Source organism: Ochotona curzoniae, unplaced genomic scaffold, assembly GCF_017591425.1.
Source record: "Ochotona curzoniae isolate NIBS_2020 unplaced genomic scaffold, NIBS_Ocur_1.0 scaffold_3890, whole genome shotgun sequence".
In the NCBI taxonomy this organism is placed as follows: domain Eukaryota; kingdom Metazoa; phylum Chordata; class Mammalia; order Lagomorpha; family Ochotonidae; genus Ochotona; species Ochotona curzoniae.
The window spans coordinates 19,039,291-19,064,880 of record NW_024467115.1 but is presented as its reverse complement, the minus strand read 5'-3'; the positions used below and the strand labels follow the sequence as shown (position 1 = coordinate 19,064,880).

Sequence of the window (25,590 nt, the reverse complement as noted above, 5' to 3'; positions counted from 1 at the left end):
GTTGATATACTATAAAAAGCTGGCACTGCGCTTGTAATTCTATGTCAATAAATCCCAGGGCCAAAGTCATACAATGACATTCTCATTAGGTAGTTATGATGCACTTTTAGACAAGGTACTGCCTTTCAGCATCCCCTGCCATGAACCAGCCAGGCATAAAGCTACCTGAGTGTAGAAAGCTTTGTATGTGTTCCACCACCAGCTCACAGGACAGACCAATGGCGTGCTTGAAATTAGCAGAGGCCACGTCCCAATAGGAGTGGTCTTTATGGCTACGGCGGAGCCAAAGGGACATCACAGGAAGGAGAAGGTGCACCACAGCATAGATCCCGAACCCTGGACCTGAAAAAGAAAAGTCCATATCAAAAGCACCTTGTCATTACTTGGCATTAAGTCACAAATAGAGCAAAAGAATGTACCAGTGATGAGAGAACACCTGAGTCATTTTTTTTTCTATGTTGTCTGTGATTTTAGTGATGATTCTAATCATAAAACAATTTAGTTGTTAAATGAAGTTGGAATATCAATTGGTCAATTGCTGGCCCACAGATTAAGTAGCTACATGTATGTATCTAGGAAAAGACCCTTTAAAAATGTAGGAGCTTATGTTACTGTACAACAGAGAAAAACAGATCTGTGTTTTTCCAAATTAGTTTTATATAAAAGGGATGATGTAATCTGTGTTCTGCATGTTGATCAGCAAATCTAGCTAGTTTTTAATTGTCACATTACATTTCTATTGTACGTCATTACTGCAGTGGATTTAGGGCTACTTAAGGGATATCTCTGAAGGATATTTAAGATGTCTACTTTTTTCCCCCAGGTAATATTAGGGAAATCATTTAAAAAATTTGGATTACAAAACCAAGTTATGCATTTTTCAGTAAACATGGAACTTACATGAAATGCAGAGGAAAAACTCACCCAGATAATGACATTTTGATGTATTTTCTTTTTAAAGGCAGGGATATATTTGTGTAGAAATGCACAAAGATTTATGCAGTTGAAAGGACTCTATAATGTATAAATTTTAACATAATCCCTGTATTATCTATGCCATTAAATATCATTTACAAATACTATTTTAATGTCTGAAAATATATTTACCATTCCTTATTTTATATACATGCTTTTGTCTTCATCACTATTAAACTCTTTAATTCTCATATATCTATGAGTGAAAATGTTGGTTTAGATGCCCTTGTTAACATTTAGTGGTAATTAATATGAAAGCAGAAGTGGTACCAAACACTGAAACATGTAGAGTGGCAAATAATTCCGTAAGATACCACCTTATGTTTCTATCTAGTGTGTGGGAGTAGCTCCAGTATTTTTTCCTGAAAATAGAATTTGCTACAGAAACAGTGTCAATGATTGAGTCTTTAGTAAGATAAATACAAACTCCACATTATAGAATTAATGGCTTCATAAACTTATTCTTCCAGCAAACTTCTGTAAACTGCCAGAAAGAGCTGTGTGCATGCTAAATGTGTTTAATTCAGAAGAAATGTGTCTAAGGGCCATTCTCTCATAAAATCAGGGGACTGTACCAGGTAAGCATTAAATGTCTTTTCAAATCTTGTGCCTTTGACCTTTATGCCAGCAGGATGTTGTTGTGTTAATACTGCATGTTCTCAGGAGTGGCAGACCTGGTGAGCTCTATGGACAGCTCTGGGACAGCAGCATGCATTAGTGAATTCTACAGGCAGCCTGGGCACTAGCAGCATAGATCACAAGACCTGGCCAAGTGGCCCACAGGAACATCCTCAGCCCCAGCCAATGTGGCAATTCAACACAATTAGCTAATGACCTAGAAGAAATGTTAAATCCACAGGATATAGCTTAAACATTGTATATCACAGCCATTTAGCAAATCTGAGAGTGCATTAAGAATTTGTGAAAAAATATGGAATTAGTGGAGAAGTTTATTTTGATGTAGAAATATTTGAAACCCTTGGTTTTCAGTATGCATTTTGAAGCATGAAATAATTCTTTTGCATCAAAATAGACATACCTTTTGGAAGTATTCTCCTAGCATCTGTTGCGTGTGACACTTTAAGTGAAAACAGGTAGATAGCCCATAGAAGTACTTTCCTAGGAGAGTATCCACAGCAGCAAACATAAATCTGCTTACCCGGTATTTTGGTGACATCTCTCAACAGCTCAAAAAGCAGGTCCAAGGTTGGTGGTTGGTGCTGACGTGGACAATTGGACACAGCTGCCGTCAGCTGCTCCAGCAGGATGATCCAGACTTCAATGAGACCTGGCAACCCAAAAGCACACCTCCATGACATCCAGTGAACCTAACAAAGAATTACGGTGCAGCTCAACCAAACATGGTACCTAAGCTGTCGACATCACCCACTGTGTGAGCCCTCCATCTCTAAACATATTCTGCATGCTTTGACAAAGTCAAAGGAACAAAACATCTCACTTTCCTTACTTGTTCCCTTTTAACAGAAGTGTGATATAGAAATTCATTGTATTTTTTAGGGCTATCAGGTTTCTTAGAAGCTGGTGATAGCAAAAATCATAAAATATCCTTTTGGGTCCATTGACTTAGTAATAATAAAAATGGCTGCTTTACAATCAATTGTTAATTACATACACAATGTTACTCAGATCATCAGTGCTATTTCCAAAACATTTTTTGTTACCTCAAGTATAAATTCTGTTCACCATTTAGCAGTGACTTCTCTCACCGCAGCCTCTGGCAATCTCAAATCCATTGGAAGTTATTGATTTTCAGGTGTGATAATGGCATTGTGGTTATGCTCTGTTCCCTTCAAAATACCCATACTGACACATTTGCAGATGAAATGCTGTAATGTTTTGGGTTTGTTTTAAACTCAAGTGTAGAGAGAGAGAAGGAAGAAATACAAGATCTGAGTTGGGCCAAAGGCTGCTGGCAGATGGCAGTGTTTAGTTGTTAGCTATATATGCTGCACATTTGCCTGTACGTATAGGAAGGTCCTTTAAGAGGTTCATGAAAAATAGAGTAAAAGGAAGTATTTTGTTGCCAAAATTTAAAACCCAGGCATTATTTTTCATAATGCACATTTCCTTGAACATTTTTGAACAATTCCCTTGTGTATTTTGTGTTAAGATGATCACACGAGAAAATCTCAACATTGAGAACTGTTTAATTTTTAATGCTAACTTAAATCTCTTTGTTCTTTCTTTTTCATCCATGTTGCAGGCATATTTATAACTATAAGTCTTGATGAGTAGATAATATGGGAAACTTTAGGTGGGTACTTGACTGAACTATATCCCTAAGATGGTCTTCCTAGAAAAAATACTGATGACTGCTTTGCTTCAGAGAGAAGGGCAACACTCATTGTTCCATACACAACCATTTGCAACTGCTTAGAAGGACACATTAGACATAACATTAGCTTCTGCTTAGGCTTTCAGCCTCCGGTTTAGATAAGAAGTAAAAATTATTCTTACCAAATCATTAAAATGATGCCTCTGCTAGGCAAAAATCGAGCCAATTTCCATTCTTTTAATTGTTCTCTACGTAGCTGTTTATTTTCTCCTATACTGCTTTCCCATGACTCATCTGAACTAGTGAGGTTGGGTTGCTTTTATATTCTCTATTGAAAATGAAATATTCCAGCTATCCCGCAATATGAATTTGTAATAGCAAAATAGAATAACATTAGAACAAATTTAAACGACCCCCAAAAAAGTCCTTTGGCAAAACTGATAAAATTGGAAACATCCTATTCTTGGAAATTGGACCTATGGAAGGGTTATAATTTCCATTTAGAAGAAGGGTTCTAGTTTCCATTTAGAGAAGCAAAGAAACTGGGTTTCCGAAGATAGAGGACAACACAGCTAAGGAGTTAACCCATCTGAAAATTATCTAAAATCAATTGAACTGCATCACATGACATCATAGACTTTTAAGAAATTTGTACCAAATTCCTTAAAATTGTCTTCTCCTTGGCCTTCAGCCTCACAGTCACAAATTCTTTCAGTGATGCCTTAAGTGCCGAAGTCTCTAAAACATCCCGCAGAAATTGCTTATGCAATGGATGTGCTTCCTAAAAGGTTGTTAATGCAAGTTATCAGCCACTCGAAGTACCATTGCAGCAATGCATTTCATTATGATTTGCTGAATTCCACTCAAAATTAGAAAGTACATTTTAAATGAAGGCATCCAAAAAAGTCTGGAGGACTACTGGAAAGTTACATGCTTGGAAATTTCATGGCAACTTTAGGGAAACATATTTTTATACGCAAAGAACAAAACTGTATGTTCCTTCTTGCCTACTATTAGCTACTTATCACTTAATCTCCTGGGAATATGAACATCACATATAACCTGATTCAACTTACCAGTGTCGTCATCAAAATCAGATAGGACTGATTCGATGCCATCCTCACTGCTTGCTGATTGCTCCTGAAGTCTTCGTGGCAAGCTAGCAAGTCGCCCACTAAGGAATATTGGCTTCAAGGGCATTTTATATATCTTGGCCAGTAACTAAAAATGATAAAAAGCTTTCAATTATCTATTGGAAAAAGGTGCACTCTGGATGTTAAAGAATGGTAGTATTATGCAGCAGTAAAATGGGAGAAAAGCTCTGATGTCTTCAAATTTTTAGGTTGTTGAATATGATTGGGATTTTTCTTTAATGAGTTTTCTGATTTCTGCACCCCCCCAGTTTTGCGATTGGGGTTTTAAGAGGTCATTTACTAGAGGTATTTATTCCACCGAGCAGATGAAACAGCAATTAAAACAGTGGGTAATTTTTCAGTGTCAAAGTTGGAACATTACAGAGCTTTTGCATTTTTGCCTCTGGGATCCCGAGAAGACTAGCAAATGGGATTCCAGATTCTGGTATTTTCCTGAGTCAGCCACACTAGAAACAAGGATAATGAGACATTGGGGAAAATGGAGGCATATAAGGTCAGGTGGGGGAGAGAAAGGTGTCAGAAGTAGAGCTTAGCTTGGTAGTTAACCTGCACCCCCTGTCCGAGTAACTGGGTTTGATACTTGGTTCTTGACGCCAGCTTGCTATCAATGCAGACACTGGAAGGCAGCTGTGATGGCTCAAGCGACTGAGTTCCTGCTACTCACGTGGGAGACCTGGGCTGAGTTCCTGGCTCCTGGCTTTAGCATGAGCTCAGCCCTAGTCATTGTAGGAATTTGGGTAGCAAATCTGCGGATGGGAACCCTATCTCCTTGCCTCTCAAATCAATATATATATATTTTACAGTATATATATGATATTATATGTATAAGTACAATGTAGATCATATATAATATACATATTTTAAAAATACACACATATATTTAAAAGAGTAGCACTGAAGAGTGGCTTGGCTCTTTGTTCCATTGTTGAAGTCTGATCCTTTGGCCCTGGACCAAATTCCCAAGATTCTTTAGTTTCATGGATTAAAAAATCTGCCTGCCATGCCTAATCTGAACTGGGGTGCAGATGGGCAAAAGTGCCTGTCCTTGTAGGTTTTATGCAGTACCATCTCTTCACAAGGAACAAAACTTCCAGTATCCTCGCTACAGGGAAAACTCAAGGGTTGGTACAATAAGGAGTGACGCGCGTGTGTGACACTGGTAGGGAGCTGAGGTGTGGCAGATGAGGCATGTCACACAGACGTCTGGGCTGTTATGACAGACCAGGAATACGGCATGACAATTATCCTGGGGAGCTATGAGCATGTTGTACTGAGGCGGTAAGGGAACTGGAACGCCAGAGAGTGAGCGAGCGTGGGGGGGGCGGTGGAGAAAGGGACGTGTGCGTGGGGAGGAAGCCAGGGGTTTTGTCACGTGGGGCCCAAGGGAGTAAGCTAGAGGAGGCAAAGGTGGCAGATAGCTGTGCACACAGCCTGAGGAGACGGGAAAGAAACTACTATGACGGGGCTGTCTCCGGAGCCGGAGAAAGGGCTGGCAGGAAGGCGTGGCCAGGACTGGCAGGCACTGCACGTGGGAAAGGACAAAACATGACGAAGGTCATGTTGGCTCTGATAAACCTTCCGTTGGCTCCCTTTGCCAGGCCTTGTTGAAACACGCTCCTCCTCCTTTACCCAGCACCTCCGGCCACTGTCTGCACCTCACCTTCCACATTTCCATACCATCATGGAAGCATCCGTGACATTGTGACCCTGACCCCTTTCTCTCCTTCCTGCCTGACAGACACTGTGGGAATGCATGCATAGCGTGGGGGACGCTTCCCAGGCCTCAGGGTCCTCCTGTGTGTCTCTGCGTCCTCATTATTTCCTTTCCTTTGTGGGAGGGGTAGGATAAACACCAGAGACTCCCACCCCATGTCTCAGTCTCTTCCGAGAGAGCAGGAAGTTGTTCTCTGGGGATTCACGCAAAGGCATCCATGCATAAAGAGGGCTTCAGAAAGTCTGCCAGAAAAAATGGACTCGGTAGATCCTGGTGGGGGCGGAGGTCTCTTACCTGAGAGCAGCGCCTCAGGTACTCCAGGGCGGGCAGGCACAGGTCGGTGGACGTGGCTCCTGGGCCAGGCACGCAGTCTCCAATCTCCTTACAGTCCACCTCCCCTGGGGGAGTGTGGGCACACAGAAACAGAATTACCCGGCCTTTAACTCACATGGCGTTTGTTCCCCAAATAGTGACTAAAACAGTACAAAACTAAGACAAAATAATCCTTTCAGTCCTTTCCCCCTGTAGGCGCAAGTGTGGACTAGAAGTGGGACCCTGGCACGTTCTTAGGTTGGATTACGCTGTTTTCCAACTGCCCCTTTTGCTAAATCATGCACATACATTCTTTGGCATCCACTTCCCCTGAACTCTAACTGTTGATGGCAGGGCACAGGCCCGGAAATGAGCCCTGAGCTGGGATGCCACGAAGCGCTCAGCCTCTGCTACTAGAATGCACCGTGTGTTGGCAGTGCATGGCATTAGGCGGTGACGATGCATGAAGACTGTCTCTGTGTAGATTGTGTCTGGGGTTTGAGAACACACACTACTTGTGTTTCAGTGGATTCTGCATGTTTAGGTACTTACCTAAACATGCAAGACAGCTCTCGCAGGGTATCTAGATTGTCTATGGGTAAGGAGTAATGAAGAATCACATTTTCTTCTTATTTAATGAACTATTGCTATACTTGTATAAAATCTTTCCACAGCACTGATCGTTTCTAATTGTCTACATCTGTTGCAACTAACACCTTCCCTGTGGGAAACAAATATAATGACCAATTACCTAAAAAATCAGAGAAGGGGCCTGGCATGGTAGCCTAGCAGCTAAAGTCCTCCCCTTGAACGTGCTGGGATCCCATATGGGTACTGGTTCTAATCCAGCAGCCTTACATCCCATCCAGCTCCATACTTGTGGCCTGGGAAAGCAGTCGAGAACAGCCCAAAACCTTGGGACCTGCACCCATGTGGGAGACCCAGAAGAGGCTCCGGCCCCTGGCTTTGGATTGGCTCAGCTCTGTCCCTTGCAGCCGATTGGAGAATGAATCAATGGACAGAAGCTCTTCCTCTCTGTCTTTCCTCCTCTCCGTATATCTGACTTTGCAATAAAAAAGAAATCTTTTTAAAAATTGAGGCAGTGTGGTATATTTTGCCTTTTAAATGACAACAAAACATAGCCATTGTTTATGCTTTAGACAATGCACTGGCAATTTCTTTTGATAAAGGGTTAGACATTAAGTACTTAAGGATTTATACATCATACTGTATGCTAACTCCATCCTGTTGAATTAGCAGGAAAGCAGCAGTTGCTGAGTGAGCATGGCTGTGTTCCAATAAAACTTATTAACAACTGTCAGTGGGTTAAATTTGAGCAGGAAGCTACAGTGGGACAGTCCTTGCTTTACATGAGCATATCACATGTTATAAAAACAGAAGGTCAAGTGCATGTGAAATAAGCAGGTAAGAACTAAAAATAAGCTATTTCCTATGCTGCTGATTATGGTTTCCCAAAGAGAGAGAGAGAGAGAAAGAGAGAAAGAGAGAGATTTACCGTGGCTGCTATGTAACTCATCTAAGTCCACACACATGGCGCTCCTACGGGCAGAGAGGCTGTATGGGGGATTCTGCCTCTCCCAACTCACCCCCAAGTCCTATACAACTAATTCTACTTTGTAACACATAGAAGAAGAGTACAAACTATCTGATTTAAATCCCTTACATATGCACACTGGTCAATTTTCCTATTTTCAGTCTCCAACTTCTTGCAGAGACATAATCTTTCATTTCTAGCAGCTCACCAGGTATCTTTACTTTATTTCACTCAAGATTAACAGGTCTAAACATCCAGAGGAGAATGCCTTACTTTCTTCTCTGCTATGGACTGAGTGTTTGTGTTCTCCCTTCCCCAGTTCATGTATTGAAGCGCTGCAATCAAGGTGATGGTATGAAAAAGTGACTGAGATTAGTGCTCCTGAGAGCTGCCTTTCTCCTTCTGCTAGGTCAGCATGCACCAAGAAAACATACAGCATAATCTATCACCAGACATGGACTGTGCTGGCGCCTTGACCCTAGGCTCCCTGGCCACTAGAACTGCAAGCATGAAGCTTTGGGGTGCAGTGGTTAAGTCACCACTTGGGATGCCCATATCCCATACTGGAGTCCCTGGACTTGAGGGCTAGCTCAGCTTCAGATTGGGCTTCCTGCTACTGCGTCCTCTGGCAGGCAGCAGGTGATGTCTCAAATACTTGGGTCCCTGGCACCCAGGTGGGAGAATCAGATTGAATTCCTGGCTGCTGACTTCAGTCTGGTCCGGTCCCAACTGTTGTAGGTATTTTGCAGAGATAAGCAGTAAATGGGGAGATTTCTATCTTTCAAAGGAAAGAATAAATGATTTTCCATTGTTCAGATGTGGCCCAGTGTGAGGTATTTTGTAATAACAGCCTGCATGGTTAGGTCATTCTCCACATCTAGCTTGCTTTCCATTTAGGTATCCTAATTCTGGGCAACACTGGTCCTTGTAAGCCACTTGGGGTGGAGCACATCATCTCGGGACCTCTATTGGGACATATGATCTGAAAATACTAAGGGGATAATTCCAGAAATAAACACTGCCTAAGATTAATAATGTCCACTTTTCTGAGTAGCTGATGAAATCTGATCTCATCTAGTCTACCATGCCTGGGATGTAGATCACCCCTTAGTTCAGTGTATTCATATAACATATATAGCCTGCTCATTGACCAGCAACTGCTTCCATTGTCCAGTGGTCTTTGTTTTCAGCATTCTATTTTATGACTATCTATTTTATTATCTGTATTGTTGATCTCTTGTTTTTCCTAACTTACGAATTCAAGTTTATTGTAGGTACATATGTATATGAAAACAGAAGGTATCCACCTGCCTTCTGTACTCTCTGTTGTTAGGTTTCCTCGGGGGACCACTGTATCTACTACAGAAAGACCTGATAAGGTGGGACCATTCCACAACACTGGAAACAAGGACATTGGGCAAAATATAGGAAAAACACAGTATATGGAGAGTTTGGTGCTACCTAGGGTTTCAGACTTCCCCCGAGGGTCTCAGAATGTATTCTGAGGACAGAGAGGGCTGCCGTGTGGCAGAATGGAATGGGAGTTAAGACTGGAACGTGGCTGTCAGGCTGTAGCCTGAGCCTTCTATTTTGTTTCTATTCCAAAAATGAGGACATCATTAGTGAAGTTACAGAGATTCTTTATGTCTTAATTCCCTTAACAAAATGATTATCTGTTATTTAATAAGAATGTAAAAGAATCACATCTCTGCTTTCTCTCATTTCCAAGGTTCTCAGATTCCAGGTCCAAGGGTACACCACAGCAAAACTCCACAAACCTGAGGTTTCAGCTGAACTCTTGGTATAACTGCTTCCTTCTGTTTCACCACAGGTAAGCACATGCTGTCTAAAACTGCTACAGCGGTCATATTGTCTAGGAAGAGCCTACTGTTCCTAAATTGAGGATGAAATTAGCTAAGTTGTTCCGAAAATATACAGGGCTTCAAAGAAGAGGAACTTCTATACTTCCAGAACAAACAGTCAGATATTTTAAGATAAAGAGACCAAAAGTAGGTGGTGGGGGGCAGGGTGTGCGGGAAACAAACTCTTGATTTTTGTTCAAGGGCTGGAAATCAAGGTCAGGTGGTTAATTGTGTGACACTGAAGATGTTGTAAGTGCAACGATTGAGGATAACATTAATTGTTCTAACACTAAAAAAAAAAGGCAATATGAAAGAATACATACAAAAATAAGCGGCATATAAGATGTTCTACAAATGCAAGGTATGCTATTAACCCTGGACACAATCCCAGCTACTTTCACTGCATCTGGCTGTATGGCACAGAGCTGTTTTCTTATACCCCAGGATGTCTGCTTGCTGAAAGGGGTCAGTGAGCCCTGTCTCCATGCCCTCTGCTTTAGTCATGGCTTGAATGTGCTCCAAGGATTCATGTGCCTGAAGCTTGGTTCCCAATGTGTCGATGCTGACAAGGGTCATGGAGCCTACTGCAAGGAGGCATTGGAAGTGTTCTTTCCAGAAGAGACTGTCCTGTTCTCAAAGAGCTCTCCCCCACTTTATCATCTCCCTCCCCACCTCTGGCTTCCTGTATGGCCATGGGATCTCTTCCATTCACACATGCTCCTGCTGAGATGCCATCCAGCACGATATACTGTAGACTAGTGGGCCCTCACTAGAGCCCATGCCATGCTGTTTGGAATTTCAGTCTCCACAACTGGGAGCCAAATGCACTTATCTTCATGATGAGGTGTCCAGCCCTAGGGCTTTGGACCTGGCAATGAGACACACTAACACAGTCTTCCACACAAAGCCACCCTGGGCAGAGCCCCTAGATGTATGATGGCATGGAAGGAGAAGTGAGCTTACCCAGTCCTTTGACAAACTTCATAAGGCACATGATGTAACTGGTGGCTGCATTAGCAAAGACCTGGATGTTGTCAGTGTTGAGAAATGCCTCAAAGACATCAAACACCGGTGCCTGCCCTTTGCCTGAAGGAGGAAGATTATTCAAAGGTTAGTTTCTTCCTTGGGTTGCCCATACTCCCAGAACCTTCCAAGGAGTCTTCGAAAGTCTCCTGAAGAAATGCCTCAGCCTTTGGATTGGACAACTGTATGGCTCCAATGCTATCCTTAGATTTGCTTGCAGGGGCAGTTGCAGGAAGGCCACCAAGAAAGCAGCCTTTGGAGAGGATGGCCAAGCTAGAGTACACAGGGCTGATGCAGTGGGTGAGATCCAAGGGCAGGAAAACCTGTGGCTTATGGACTGCTTCTGTGCACTGAAGGACATCTACCAGTGAGGCAAAGGACCATCTGGGAACACCTTCCATGACATACACAAATGTTTTCCTAGCTGAGGAATGGATGGCTTCAGTCAGCTGGCCCTCAACTGGCAGCTGAAAACTGGCTTGCACACTGTTTCCTGGAGTGGTTAACTGCTAAGGGCACATCTCCATGCTTAGATAGTTTGTGCAAACAATCTGGACTAACACCTGCTTTCCTTTGTGTGGAATCTTGGAATATGCCAAGCAGAGGGTGCCTGCATAACCAGTTGCCAGCTGGGTCTCTAACAGAATTCCTGGGGGCAGAAATATGTGGAGTGTTGTTACTCCTGGAGGAAGAAAGTCTTCATAGAAAGACCAGGGTGCATTGAAGCCCACTTTTGTATTTGCTGGTCAGATATACTTTGCTGGATAAATCTGAGCCAGATTGGCAAATCAGCCTGAACCACATGCTAAGTCTCCTGACTCCTGGTGGGTTCTTAAACACTGAATGCTCTTTGTCTATCCATTTCTAGCCACATCCAACCTGTTCAATAGCAATTCTACTGGGCCACGGTACTTTGGGATAGTATTTTTTCTTTTGGGCACTGGGGATGAAGCCCCAGTGTAACAGCACTGTACAAGTGAAATGCCAGCACCAACTTAGCCTTTTGTTCAGTCAGCATGAGCAGAGCCCGGCAATGCTCGGTTAGGGCTCTTGGGTCCCTAAGACCTCACATCATTTCCTGCCAAGGCACAGAGCTGAAAGTCTGTCTGCCCTAGTGTCCAGTTACCTTGGTTAACATGAAACACGGTGCAAAGTACCAAAGTTCTGCAGCAAGAATCACTCAAGCATTCTTACCCATGGAGTAATCACCAACCAGGTACTCCTTGACCTCGGACTTGTTCCCGCTGTGCACTGTTTCCAGAGCACTGAACAAGGGCCTCCACCCCGACTGGATGCGTGTGGAGCATACTTCCACCAGCTCACCGATGGATGTGACCACCTGGCAGAGGCAAAGGGCACAACAAATGCATAAGAGAAACATTGCACAGGTGGGTGGTATACTTCTCTGCCATCTACTTCTGGATTAGTTTTAGTGAAAGGAAAGCTGTAACCCAGACAGAGTCTTCCAAATAAAGCATCTATGTTGCATGAATATGCATATTTGCTAATGAGTAACATTACTGAGCGAATTTCCACATGCTAATTAGCTACTGTAGGTATTTTGATTTTTTTTTAAAAGCTAGGCTTGTATCTTCACATTTTTATTTTTAAAAATATCTATTTTATTTGAAAGCTACAGAGAGAAGAGATCTTCCAACTGCTTGCTCACTCCCTAGATGACCTCCATGGTCAGGGTGTGTCAGGCTGAAGCCAGGAGCCCGGAACTTCATCCAGGTCTCCTACTTGGTGCAAGGCCCAAGGACTTGGGACATTTTTCACAGATTTCCTGGGTGCATTAGCAGGGGGTTGAATTGGATCATAGGTCAGCTTAAACTCAAACCAGCACCCATATGGAATTTTGGTGTTAGAGGAAATGGCTTTACAATCCCACAATGCTGGCCCCTTAATTATTGTCTTTCCAAAATTTATTTTTGAATTCCTTTTTAAAGCTTTATTTTTAATGGAAAGGCAGATCAGATTTTTGGAGAGAAGTAAAGACATTGTCCATCTGCTGGTTCACTCTCCAAGTGACTGCAACAGTCGGCGCTAAGCTGATCCAAAGCCAGGATCCTGGAACTTCTTCTGGGTCTCCCTTGCAGGAACAGGGATCTAAGGATTTGAGCCATCCCCCATTGCTTTCCCAGACCACCAGCAGGGAGCTGGATGGGAAGCAGAATAGCTTGAACATGAACTGGTGCCCATATGGGATGTTAGCACTTGCAAAATGAGGATTTAGCCATTGGGCAATCATGCTAAGCCTTATTTTAAATTTATCTTATTGGAAAGAGAGCAAGATGGTGGGAAAAAAAGAGGGAAAGGGTCCTTCCTGTGCCCTAGATCTGTCCCTGAATGTCCACAATAGCCCCAGGCAGGCGCTGAAGCCTGGAACCAAGAACTCCCAAGTCAGTTACAGGGATTCACTGCTGCCTTCAAAGGTGCATGGAGTAGGAAGCTAAGTTCAACTAAGTTCAGCAAAATCATGCTTCAACACTATAAACAGCTAAATACTAAAATAAAAAATAGACGAGACAGCTGAATAGTAATCTATAGCCATTTTGAGGTGTATGGAATCCGGCTGAATATAAACCAAAAATTGAAATGTCTATGAAGAAGTCACAGGATGTAGTTAAGAACTGCATTTTCCTATTAACATTGTTAATCAGTACTATGTCAATTAATGCCATAAGGTTGTAAATGGTTGTTGATGTTATGTCGGGGCTTTTAATTGACTGGGATGATACTTTGCCGGCTTTACCTTCAGACCAAAGATGGTCTCCCAAGAAATTGTTGAACCCACTAGGATAATAAGACGCTGGACTTTATGCTTGGTAAATACTTCCAATGAAAGAACCTCAACTGAATTTGAACTGTGGTAAGGCAGCAAGGTGGAGAAATCCACCATGGGGAGAGGGTTCCGGGAGGGGTGGGGGGAATCCCAGTGCCCATAACACTATGTCACATAATGCAATACAATTAATTAAAAAAAAAAAAAGGTGCACAGGAGTAGGAAGCTGGAATTGGGAGCAGAGTTCAGACCTAACACCCACTTTCTGATACAGGATGTGGGTGTCCCTCATGCACTAGGCCAAAGGTCTGCCTCTCATTATTGTCTTGTTGTTATTGAGTTAACATTCTTTACGTGCTCTACATTTGAATTCTTCTTGAGAAGCAATTTACAAGATTTTCACATCTTTTGGCTTATTTGTTTATTAAAGATTTGTGTATGTGAAAGTTGGAGTTGTAAAGAGATAGCAAGAGACCGAGGCAGAGATGAAGAGAGAAGGAGAGGGAGATCTTCCACCTGCTAGTTCACTATCTAAATTGCTATGGCTAGGGCTGGGCCAGGCCAAAGCTAGGAGCTTGGAGTTACATCTGGCACCCCCATATGGGCATAATGGCCCAAGTTCTTGGAGCATCTTCATTTGCTTTCTCAGGTGCATTAGCAGGGAGATAAACTGCAAGCAAAATATTCAGGACTCAAACCAGACCTCATTGGGAATGCTGGTGCTGCAGGCAGCTTAACTGGCTGTACCACAATGCCAGCCCCAGTTTCTGAGTGTAACAGCGCACTTTAAGGAGCACAAGTTTTAAATATGAAACTGTGTCGTAAAATGAAATAATGAAATTTTTAAAAATTGGTAAAGTCTAATTCCTCAGTTTTTGTAGCTCACAGTTAGTGCTATTTCTAAGAAAATACTGTCTAATCCGAAGTCTCAATGATTATCTCCTGTGCTTCCTTCTAGAAGTACTTCTACTTTGGCTCTGATATTTAAGACATGACCTACTTTGAGTCATCATTTGTGTATGGTAACAGGTAAGGGCATAAGTTCATTTTAATTGCACATATTCAAGCATCACTTGCTGATAATATTCTCTCCATCTACTGAAATACAATTGCATCTGTCAAAAATTGACCACATATTAATTTATTTCTTTAGCTCATTCTTCCTTTCTAATATATAAAATTGCAATTACAATTTACCTCTAAGTACTGCTTTGATCAAAATTTTGATGTGTTGTATTTTTTCTCATTTGAGATTTTTTTCTTTGTTACTTTTTTGATCCAGTTCTTTCATGGTTTGTCTCTTAGTAGAGATTACAGTGGCAGTTGGGAATAAACAGACATAAGCAGTAGAGCCAGATGCTGAGTTAAAGTCCAATCACTAATGATATATTCTTCACATAACTTCTCTGTGTCACTGATGTGAGGTTATAGGAAAGATTAAGTATGCCAAGTTCACAGAAAGCACCTGCCATTGCCCTCAATGAAGGCCGGCTGTACTGATGATGCTGAGCATCTTGTCCCACTGACCTGGTCTTGGACATCTTCATCACACAACTCCAGCTGCATGATACGCTCGAAAGGACGGAAGAGGGCTTCATTAAAGTGAAAATGAGGTGGCTCATTCCAGTCAGTCAGAACCTCTGTCAGAATGTCATGGATGAAGGAGACAGCCTTTTGGGACACGTGCCTTTCCTTGTGGCAGGCAGCCTGCAAAATCCATGAGACAGTAGAACACCGTGAGGACACCAATCAAGTGACAATGTGGCTTCTGCAGGCTCCCCTTGCCCTGCTTGGCACCCAGAGGTGAAAAGAACAACTCTACTGAAGTCAACCACTAAGGGATGAGGCCAGCTATGCACAGTCATTGGAAGACTGCTTTCACTTTAACATTTCTGGAGAAATCAGAGTATCTATTCACTTCTTCCTTCAGAAAACAAGCAGTACAGTTCTCCTGGGTGGTGTAGAATTTGCTTGCCTTGAAGATACCAGTACCAAGTGTGGGAACTGCTCATGGTCTCATCCATAGCCTTGCCCTATGCATCTGAAGATCATGAGGGCCATTGTCTGATCCTCAGCGAGGTGCAGCAACTGCAACAAGAGCTCCAATTGGTTTATGGCTCCTAGGATCAGTGACCTTAGTGGTCCGATCCCATGCTGACCTTGGGCTTGGGCTTGGACTTAGGAATTTCCTGGGCCAGTGGCACCATGGTGAACAATACAGAAAGAATGAGAACGTGTTAGGATTTGGGGTCTACCCTTGGACTGTTCTTTCGAGTGTAAGAAAACCATGTGAGTGAATGGAGGCTGGTGGACTGCGGGACAAACTACATGAACATTCATATAGGGATGGGTAACTTTTTTATGACAAAGATCACTTGGATATTTATGCCACTATTCAGGGACCATACTCAATTATCAAGTGAAAACTGGCCTGCTAGAGATATACTGAATTTAGATTTCTGCTTATTGTGTTGGCAGGGCCATACTAAATTCATTATATAACTCACAGTCCAAATATTCAGAGAGAGAGAGAAAAACCTGTTTGTCCAGGCTGAGAAGTTAAGGTTATCATGAACCAGCTGGCCATTGATAGGTAAGTAAGGCCAGCTAAGACCAGCCAATCTGGCTGAGCCCAGCACGTAAGTGTAAGTTTCCATTGAATTTGTGATTCACAGAATCATGAGCTAAATAAATGGTTATTGTGAAAAGTCATTAGATTTTCTTTCCTTTTAAAAGATTTTTATTTTATTTGAAAGCAGAGTTTGAGAACTAGGGGGGGAGAGAGAGAGAGAGAGAGAGAGAGAGATCCAGAGAAAGAATATTCTTCCATTCACTTGTGACTCCCCAAATGGCCACAACAATCAGGGCTGGGCGAGATCAAAACCAGTAGACAGGAGCTTCGCCTTTCCCAGGTGCAGGTAGGGCCATCCTCTGCTGTCTGTGCTAGTCGCAGCTGGATTGGAAGTAGAGCATCTGGGAATTGAACTTTTGCCTATATGGGATGTTAGAGTTGCAGGTGGCAGCCTAAATAACTATGCCACAGCTCTGGCAATGGGGTTTTAAAACAGTTTGTTATAGTTTAATAGAAAAGTGAAAGGCTCTGTTCTGTGGCTAAGTTACAATTTTCTACTCATTTTTTTTTACTAGAACATTCTCAGGTTACTGAATTAGGTTCCAAAAATATTTTGTCGCTTAGCTCTATAAGACAAAACTAAAGGATTATTTAGAATAGTTTTGCTGCAAAACAGGGTAATACAAGCAACTTAGGAGTCAGGTCACTATATACAGAGATGCTTAGATATAGGCTTGCCAGAAAACTGATCACACAGGCCTGGTATTGTGGCATAGTAAATTAGCTGTCTGTTACAAGTCTGGTTTTTTGCATGGACCGTGGCTCTAGTCCCGGTTTTCCACTTCCAATCTAGCTCCTTGCTTAATGTTCCTGGGAAAGTAGCAGCAGATGGTTCAGTTGCTTGGGCCCCCACATCCACATGGGAGACCTGGAAGAACCTGGATTTCTTTTTGATTCAACCCTGGCAATGTTAGCCTTTTGGAGACAGTGAATCAGTGGATAAGAGTGGATAAGAGATATATCTTTTCTCTTTCTCTCTAGCTCTCATGTTTTTCAAATAAATAAATCTTGAAGCATATTTTATTGCATGAACTGCTTTCCTTTGAAAAGTGAAAGGAGGCTAGTATTTTATTGGGCAAGCAAGGATTCAGGGTTCCCCTTCAGAATATACTGAGTATATTTAGTGATTAAAAATTAGAGATTGGCAGGAACCAAACACACAGCTATGTGTGTGTATGTGTGAAGGATATTTGGGGTTAGCTGTTTGTCCTTTAGCTGGAAATGCAGGTAGATACCATACATAAAATCATAAAGAATGAAAACATGGCTGTGCAAGGCAAGTGGGATGCACAATTACAAAGAAAGAAGGTCAGAGTGGGACCTTGGCGGTGACTCTTTAGATGCTGCGAGATAGAACAGAGAACGATGTTGCTTATCATTAGCTGATGCAAAGATTACCACTGGTCCCTGGTTATGGTGGACCTCTATCCACATACCACTGGGACCCCTGTACTGGCTCAGCTGTGGGAGTTTCTGGAGCTGGAAGGTTTTTCCCACTTCCTGGATACTCACCTCCACCAGGTGTGGGGCCACCAGGCTCCAGCAGCGCATCACATGCAGCAGGGGCCGCGTCTTGGTCCTTACAATCCTCAGCATGGCATCCCCCAGGCGGAACAGGTGGAGGGCACTTTTCCGGTCATGGGTGGATTTAACTTCTCCTAAAAGAAGGCAAGACCATAAAAGCCAGAGAGCTGAAGCTCTCTTCAAGCCCAGAGATGGGCTGAAAATCAAGGTGTAGTGCTCGGACTAGTAGGATTTGGTGTGAGCCAACCAAGGCAGGAGAAAACTCTGGTTCACACCACAAAGCCAGGACCTCTCTCCTTCACTCCCATGAGTCCCTGCGGCATGACAGGTGTGAACACTACCTGATGGTGATAAGTAGTTAGGAAGGAGAGTTTAGAAGCCAGTCAGCCTGGCTCAATCCCTGCCTCCACCATTTAGTGGTGAGGCTGCAGTGGGTCAATGATTGCCCTTTGAATTAGCTCATCTATAAGATTGGGGATAATTATACCTACTTCCTAAAGTTGCTTTAAAAAGTAAACATGCAATGTAACTGCTCCATCACTAGCATAAATCTCAGTGGATCAAGTTAGCTCAACTCCATGGGTAATAATGTACAGCAGGGGGTGGGCAGCAACATGTCTGCTTATGAAGAACTGTATCCTTCCCTTCTTAGGCCTCAGAACTACAGGATGGGTATGTACTTGAGCTTTGCCAGTGTGACCACATGCAGTGGGGCTGTGGATGCAAATCCTCAGGCCTGCCATTGGTGTCTGGGACCTAGGCCATTTCTTCTCACCTCCCAGCACAGTTTCATTAGGGGAAGGATTACCTGGCATGGCCAGTGAGTAGTCAACTGTTTCTGTAACAGAATGGAAAAGCTGCGACTGGGAGGCCTTCTTGAGCTGGTAAAGAAACCCTCCAAGGGCCATTAGGTTGAGCTTATCTGTAGCATCTTCAAAGAGCCTGGGAACAAGCAGAAGGAGATGCGTTATCTGGAAGCAGTTCAGCAGGCTCCTTCTGTTGGAATGATTATGGTAATTTTGTGGATGTGATTAATGCTCCTGCTGTGTAAACAGTGAAGGAAAATATATGTTATTATTATAGCTATTGTCACAGTGTATGAGCCTGCCCCAACATGAGATTTCAATTTGGAAGCCCTGGGAGGTTCTGGGCTCACACGCTGGGAGCTCTAGATATTACAGGAACTCAAATATCTACTGGGAGAATGTTCCACAGCCAAACATACCTGGCAGGTTCCCACCATCATGGCATAGGAAACTTCTGCCAGAAAAGTTGTTTGGAAGGAGCTGGTACAATAGAGCAGGACTAGGAGAAGGATCCAGGGGAGCGGACTGAGCAGTGCCAAGCCGAAATATCAGTTTCGGGTGGTCAGAGTGAAGAAGGGGGCAAGGTGATCTTGTACTATCCACTGCTCTCTGGGCATCTCGTGACCCACCCTCCAAGGCTATGCAGCACGGGAGGGCAGGCAGCGCTGTGTGGTGCTGCACGCTACTTATGAGCAGTTCCTACTAACAGATGAATCATGAGTCCTGCAGCAGTCAGATGTGACACCTCAGGCTTTAAGATGGGCATCAGCAAATTAAATATTCATCAATTAAGGAAATCCATTTTTTTTTTGCCATTTTTATAATTCTAATTTTGATACCATTTGGCTTCAGAGTTTCTTCTTTCCTCATTGGAAAGTAGTGATGATTGTCATACCACCACCTGACAGCTGTCTAGCCCTTTCCTGATGCCAAAACAGGAAAAAGTGATTATTGTAATTGGGTTAGTATTTGGAGAAATTGAGTCTCACTGCAACTGTTTCTACAGACTTGACCATGCTGCTGGCCAGGACAGACTTTCAGAGCCATCAGGGTCCTGAACCAGTGAATACTCTGCCCACTTCCCTGCCATCTTCCTCTTCTAAATGTCACTGTGCCCAGGCTGGGTGGTCTGGGTCATAACAGCCAAACCTGAATTCAATGAAGGACTTCTAGGTGTTAACTAATGGTTGGAAACATTTTCAGCATCAAGAAGTCTCACCCAACAGCTGGGACAACTGCTTCCCTCTTTACCTACACATAGCTGCTGCGAATCCATAAATAACATCTCCTACTCTTGGGCATGGAATCCTGGAAACAATAAGAACAGTAAAATAGCAGGGTTTTGTAAGCAATAAAAATAAGGTAGCAGGGTTTCGTTACTTGCCAAGGTTTGTTCTAGAGTTCTAGCTGTAGTAGCAAATTTCATCTCATGAGTCTCCCATGGAGCTACTTTCAGAAATGACCTAATTACCAATGAAGACACGATGGAGACAAGGCTGCCCAGGATTCCAGGTTAAGGGCACGGTTTGCTCCTACATCTTAGGAGAAATGGCGTCATTCCAGAGATGGGGTGTGGTGGTGGAGAGATTTATATGTGAAACAGCTCAGAAGAGTTTGAATGAGAGGTAATCCATCAAGTTGCCCCTGGAATGATGCTGGCTGTGGTTGGTCAGCGGCCATGCCACGCACCTGTCGGCCTGGGTGGAGAGGCTGAGCACCACCTTGGCGGCGCTATTCCCACTCATGAGGCTGCCGCCGCGGAAGTCCGAGGCCCGGCCCCGGCTGCCTTCCCGAACCAGTTCTTGGATGGAGAGGGGCTGGATGACAGGGGCTGAGCTCAGGGAAGACCCCTGTTCCAGACTCTGCTCCTGAGGGGAACCCTCACACTCAAGGTCCCCGAGGAGACCAGGGCTGCTGGACACCTTCTGGGGCTGGCTGATGGTCACAGGAGCTTGCGAGGTGGCGTCACTGAAGTGGGTGTGCTCCAACGTGCCCACGTACTCACACACCCTGGAAAAATCAGACAGGCAGCCAGTGAGTGCTGCTGTTCCATCAACACGCATGAATGCTCAAAGGAGATCCAGCCACCCTCCCCTCTGCCTCCTTCTTCCTCCTCTCACAGACAGCCCCCATCCATCCCTCCCTGACTTGTTTGTTTCCTCACTGTACTTCTAATTTCTTTTTTGAGTTGAGCCAGGCAGCCTTGCACCGGGTATAGGCTTTCTCAGAATCTCTTACTCCCTGCAGAGGAAGGGCAAACAACAGTCAGTTGAGTTTACCAGCTTAGCTGAGCTCTGGCTATTGGAGATAATTCCCACAAGATACCTTCCTTCTCTGTATGAGGTGTTCTCATTCACAATTGGGATCAGGAAATATTCTCTTGCTTTCAAATACCCACATGTTGGACAAATCCTTGGGCCTCCAAGGGGTTCTGCTCAGTCAAGTCCTGCCTGCCTGATAAGAGCTTCAGGTAACTCATGTTGGGATGGGGCTGGGTGCACAGAAGGGGAGGGAGCAGTTCTCTAATCCCAGCAAACACAGAGAAGTGTCACAACATGTGGTACTACTGCCAGCATTCAAAGTTTCTATTTCCCATAGAATTTGGGATTAAGAGGCCCTGTAGTCCAGAACAGGCTTAGCTCCTGGTCAGTAGTACTTGACTCAAATGTGCTAACCTCAGGGCACAGCTGAGGCCTTCCTTGCCTAAGGAGCAGCAAGCTCCATCTTTAACCCGAGTGTGTTCCTGGCTGATCCAGCCCCATCCTTTCACTGGTTCCCCTCAAGCCTGGTCTCCAATCCAAACATTTCCTCATACTCTCCTCTTTGAAATGAGACATTCCAGGCTGGGTTTGTTCTGCAAGGGGTCAGACTGAACTTAAATCTGGTTGTGCTCAGGGCTACCCCTCTGTTGCTCCTACCCAAACCATGCATGATATGAGGCCTGGGACGTGGACCAGGAGATGATCAGGCACAGCCTGCCACCTGCCTCTAAGGGCAGGGCTCCTTCCACTGTACCAGTTTGTAACTTACAAGAACTGTGAATGTGTTACTAATGGGGAATTTCTTTTCCCTTTGATGCCACCAGGCTGAATGAATTTTTTTAGCCAGTCTTTGACACAGATGTATGATTCTGCTTATTTTGTTGCCCATCTACATGAAAAATAGCCATCGTGTGCTATATATTTATATCCACATGGACCAATCTACAATCCTTTAAATAAAAAAGGACAATGATCAACATGCAGTAATACTTATTGATGATTTGTGACCAGCTTTTAGATTCACACAGTAACATTTACCTTGCATAATCTCTTACCAGCCACTGCTTAAGAAATTGATTTTTCTGCCATGGTACAACACATCTGTCTGTCATGGACAATGCCAATAGATAAATAAGAAAATCTTCTAACCCAGTTCTGTACCTTCGTTCTCCCAATCACAGATACTGCAGTATGCTCATTCCCTCTTCTCTCCCATTTGGAGTTCATTTAAATTCTCCGATTATCATCACTTAGTTTAGCACTGGCCGACTTCTGAGCCTCCCGCCCGTTGCCACTCCCAGGCTTCCCAAGGCAGGGCTGATGACATCAACGGGTGGGGATCCCATCATGCACCTGAATACGTGTGGCCAGCAGTCCGGGTTGTGGCTTCCCATCTCCAGGCCTACGCTGAGGATGGCATCCATGCACAAGACGTGGGCTGTGTGTAGCCACACCCCCTGCACCTTCCCAATCTGCTCCAGTTTCTGCTCCACTTTTAGTTTCACTGTGCCAGAAAGACATTTATTAAAATAACAGTCTGAGTGAGGGAGACAGAAAGGGAGAGAGAAAGGATGAGAATGAAAGGCTGTGTGGTCATGCAAGGGCAGAAGGCAGAAACACTTCATTGGTATGAAGCTCTGTGCTGGCAGGTCCCTGCTGTGCCCCATGCAAACCACCTAGACAACAGGCTCCATGAACATGGGTAACAACATCTTTATGAACTCGGATGTTGGACAGTCCCTGAGCTAGTAGGTGCAGTACCTTCCAGGCCTGCATGGCCTATGAGTGAGGCATGGCAGTGTGAATGGGCCTCAGATCCTAATTCCAACCAAAGCACCCTGACCATTCACTCATTTGTCATACAGAAGAATTCCTTTCAGTACTGAGATTATTTTAATGTTATGCTTTCCTTATGATAACCAGCCCTGAAATTATCGATGTGCATTTGTAGCCCCAAGATGACTTTTATAACTGAAAATTACTATACTCCCTATATTTACATTTGTATTTGTGAGCTACAAGTAATACTTTATTTTTTTTTTTAAAGAAAGAAACCCCAGACTACTACTAAAAGATTGCAGGAATTAGTGTGTCAGTTATGCACAATGTCAGGTCATGGCCAGGCAGCATAGTGTTAAATTAAAGTTTCAAGAGTTCTGAATCTGGGGGATTGCTGAGTGGTGGTCCAGAACTCAGAAATCTTTCCTCAACTAATGTGACAGCAATCTCAACACATTCCTGTTGCATGGGGAAAAGTGATTTGCAGAAAAATATCATTTGTCTCATAAATGTAATATTGAGTTCATTTTGTAAATTTGTATAATTTGAGCATTTTTGTTTTGATTATGCAGTTTTTAAAGGAATTACAAATGTAAAAGAGTTTTGATATAGTTCACAGCTTTACATTATTTAAGTGAAATTGTGCTACCTATTTTTTTAGTCAGTACTGGGGATCTGTGAGAATGACTTTGCTTTTAAATGTCTGTAAAAATATATAAGTTGGAAAAACACTGGTCCAAACTGTGTTTCACAGCTAAAAAGAGTCAACTGGGGGCAGGAAGAAGGGAAATCCCGGAGCTTATAGAACTGTATAATAAAATACATTAAATAAAAATGACAACTGTTTTGGGATCAGTTTTACAGATCTGATGATATTTAGCACAATTTGATCCAAGCTTGTATTTTTCCTTCTGTTTGTAGACTGCCTTTCACATCTATAGTTGCTGTCTGGGTCAATTCTCTTCCCATCTGTCAATCCACTCATCAATTTCACTGTTTTTTTTTTTTTTATGTTTTTATTGGAAAGGCGGATATACAGAGAGGAGAGACAGAGAGGAAGATCTTCTGTCCAATGATTCACTCCCCAAGTGAGTGCAACGGTCGATGCTATGCCGATCTGAAGCCAGGAGCCTCTTCCAGGTCTCCCACGCGGGTGCAGGGTCCCAAGGCTTTGGGCCGTCCTCGACTGCTTTCCCAGGCTACAGGCAGGGAGCTGGAAGGGAAGCAGGGCTGCCGGGATTAGAACTGGCGCCCATATGGGATCCCGGGCGTGCTAGGTGAGGACCTTAACCACTTGCGCCACCGCGCCGGGCCCTCACTGGTTGTTTTTAATGGATGGAACATCAACCCTTCCCTGAGTCCCAAAGACAAGAGCAAAGATTTCCTGATTCCCCTTTCATGGATTTCTTCCATGTATTTGTGATTTTTCTCCCTGAGAAAACTGGCCCTGCTGCCTTCACCCAGGATAACTTGAATGGTCCTCAACAGTGCACTACCTTGAGGCTTGAAAGTCATTGGCCAGATGATGAGACAGGTGTCACAGCTTAGCCTTTTGGGCCTAGAGCGCTCCTGTTAGCAGGCAACTGCTTTCCCCTCTTCATCAGGGGCCAGGATGTTTCTCATCTTCAAAGGGCCATCCAAGCCAAACAGACCCAACACCTGTGGCTCCATGGGATCTCAGGGCCAGTGCTATCCATAGACTACTGTGCATCAGACATGGAATAGGAATGAATGTCAACACACACATGTGGGTGTAGGCAAGGGTGTGTACACGTCACCCAAGGCACCAGGTTCATTTTCTTTCTCTTGTTACCTTGTGCGATGGCATCATTGGGTTCTTGGACTTCTCTTTCCTCTTTCTCTTCTTGAACACAGGAGGCAGCTGCCATCTGGGCAAGGGCTGAGGCACAGTTAGCAGCAACCCCTTTACAGGAGATAAACAGGTTCTCCTTAATGGAGGATAATCTCTGACCATTTGCCTAGCAGAACCCCTTCAAAGCCAGCCCCAGGGACCGCTTAAGATAACAGGTTGGGGTGCATGACTAGACTGATACCTAGAGCACAGCTCAGCCGTGCTGCTTTCCGCAGCCCGTCGAGGCTCAGGCAGATGGCATCACGTTCTTTCTGAGTTTGCTCTTTGATGCCCTCGGCTCCCAGAATGAAGGCCAGCCCTTTGGAGCTCCCTGCCATCCTGCCAGTCAGTGGGGTGGATAGAGTATCGATCAAGTTCTTCCAGCAGCCAACAAGAATATAGCGAGCAAATGCCACACCTAGAACATGAAGAAGGGGTGTGGGTTACTTTGTAGAGACACATACAGCCTGGCAATGAAGGGCATGGAGTTCCCTGGCCACCAGGCTACCAATAACGCATTGTGTGCAAGTCTAGGATGGAAAGTTCATCTGGGTTATGTTTCACTTTGTGCTGATAGAAGATGCCAAGCAACTTGCACCTGATGTTCCTTCCTACGACAAAATCTTCACTCATTTATGGCAATACATAGTAATTTCACTCCTGGTAACACATACAATTTACATGCATTCACAAGCTACAGATCCAAGGCATTACCTGCCACCATGGAGTCATCAATTCTTCTGCCCTGGGTGAAGGGAGACTCTGTGGAAGCTGAGGCCATCAACTGGCCACCAATGGCACTGCTTTCCAACCCATCAATATCTGTCAAGGAAAAAGGATCAGGTTTTTCCTTAAAGAAACACTATAGTCAAAAACAAATATGATCACAATATTCACATTTTACCCCAACAAATGTCCAGTTCTCTCTTACACAGCCAAGTGTCTTTTTTGTCAAAGCATTCTTTTGTTTATGATGTATGCATTTTAATTTGAAAAAGTAAAGATAAACTGCCAGCACTGTTGTTAGAAAATCTATTCACTTAGAATATTTGGATCACTG

At 43.7% G+C, this 25,590-nt stretch overlaps 1 protein-coding gene across 1 annotated transcript in view; it reads right to left on the bottom strand.

Annotated features, from left to right (window-relative positions):
- ARFGEF3 (ARFGEF family member 3) overlaps window positions 1-25,590 on the bottom strand; it is a 159,757-nt gene that overhangs the window by 12,611 nt on the left and 121,556 nt on the right. The window contains exons 15-28 of the mRNA XM_040965252.1: window positions 25,245-25,352; window positions 24,733-24,948; window positions 24,492-24,602; window positions 22,253-22,403; window positions 20,328-20,648; window positions 18,641-18,774; window positions 17,821-17,966; window positions 15,204-15,383; window positions 12,086-12,230; window positions 10,832-10,954; window positions 6,434-6,537; window positions 4,348-4,492; window positions 2,135-2,263; window positions 166-342 (exon numbers count right to left, since the gene is read on the bottom strand). Coding sequence (XP_040821186.1) covers window positions 166-342; window positions 2,135-2,263; window positions 4,348-4,492; window positions 6,434-6,537; window positions 10,832-10,954; window positions 12,086-12,230; window positions 15,204-15,383; window positions 17,821-17,966; window positions 18,641-18,774; window positions 20,328-20,648; window positions 22,253-22,403; window positions 24,492-24,602; window positions 24,733-24,948; window positions 25,245-25,352 — 2,190 coding nt within the window. The remainder of the gene's footprint in view (window positions 1-165; window positions 343-2,134; window positions 2,264-4,347; window positions 4,493-6,433; window positions 6,538-10,831; window positions 10,955-12,085; window positions 12,231-15,203; window positions 15,384-17,820; window positions 17,967-18,640; window positions 18,775-20,327; window positions 20,649-22,252; window positions 22,404-24,491; window positions 24,603-24,732; window positions 24,949-25,244; window positions 25,353-25,590) is intronic.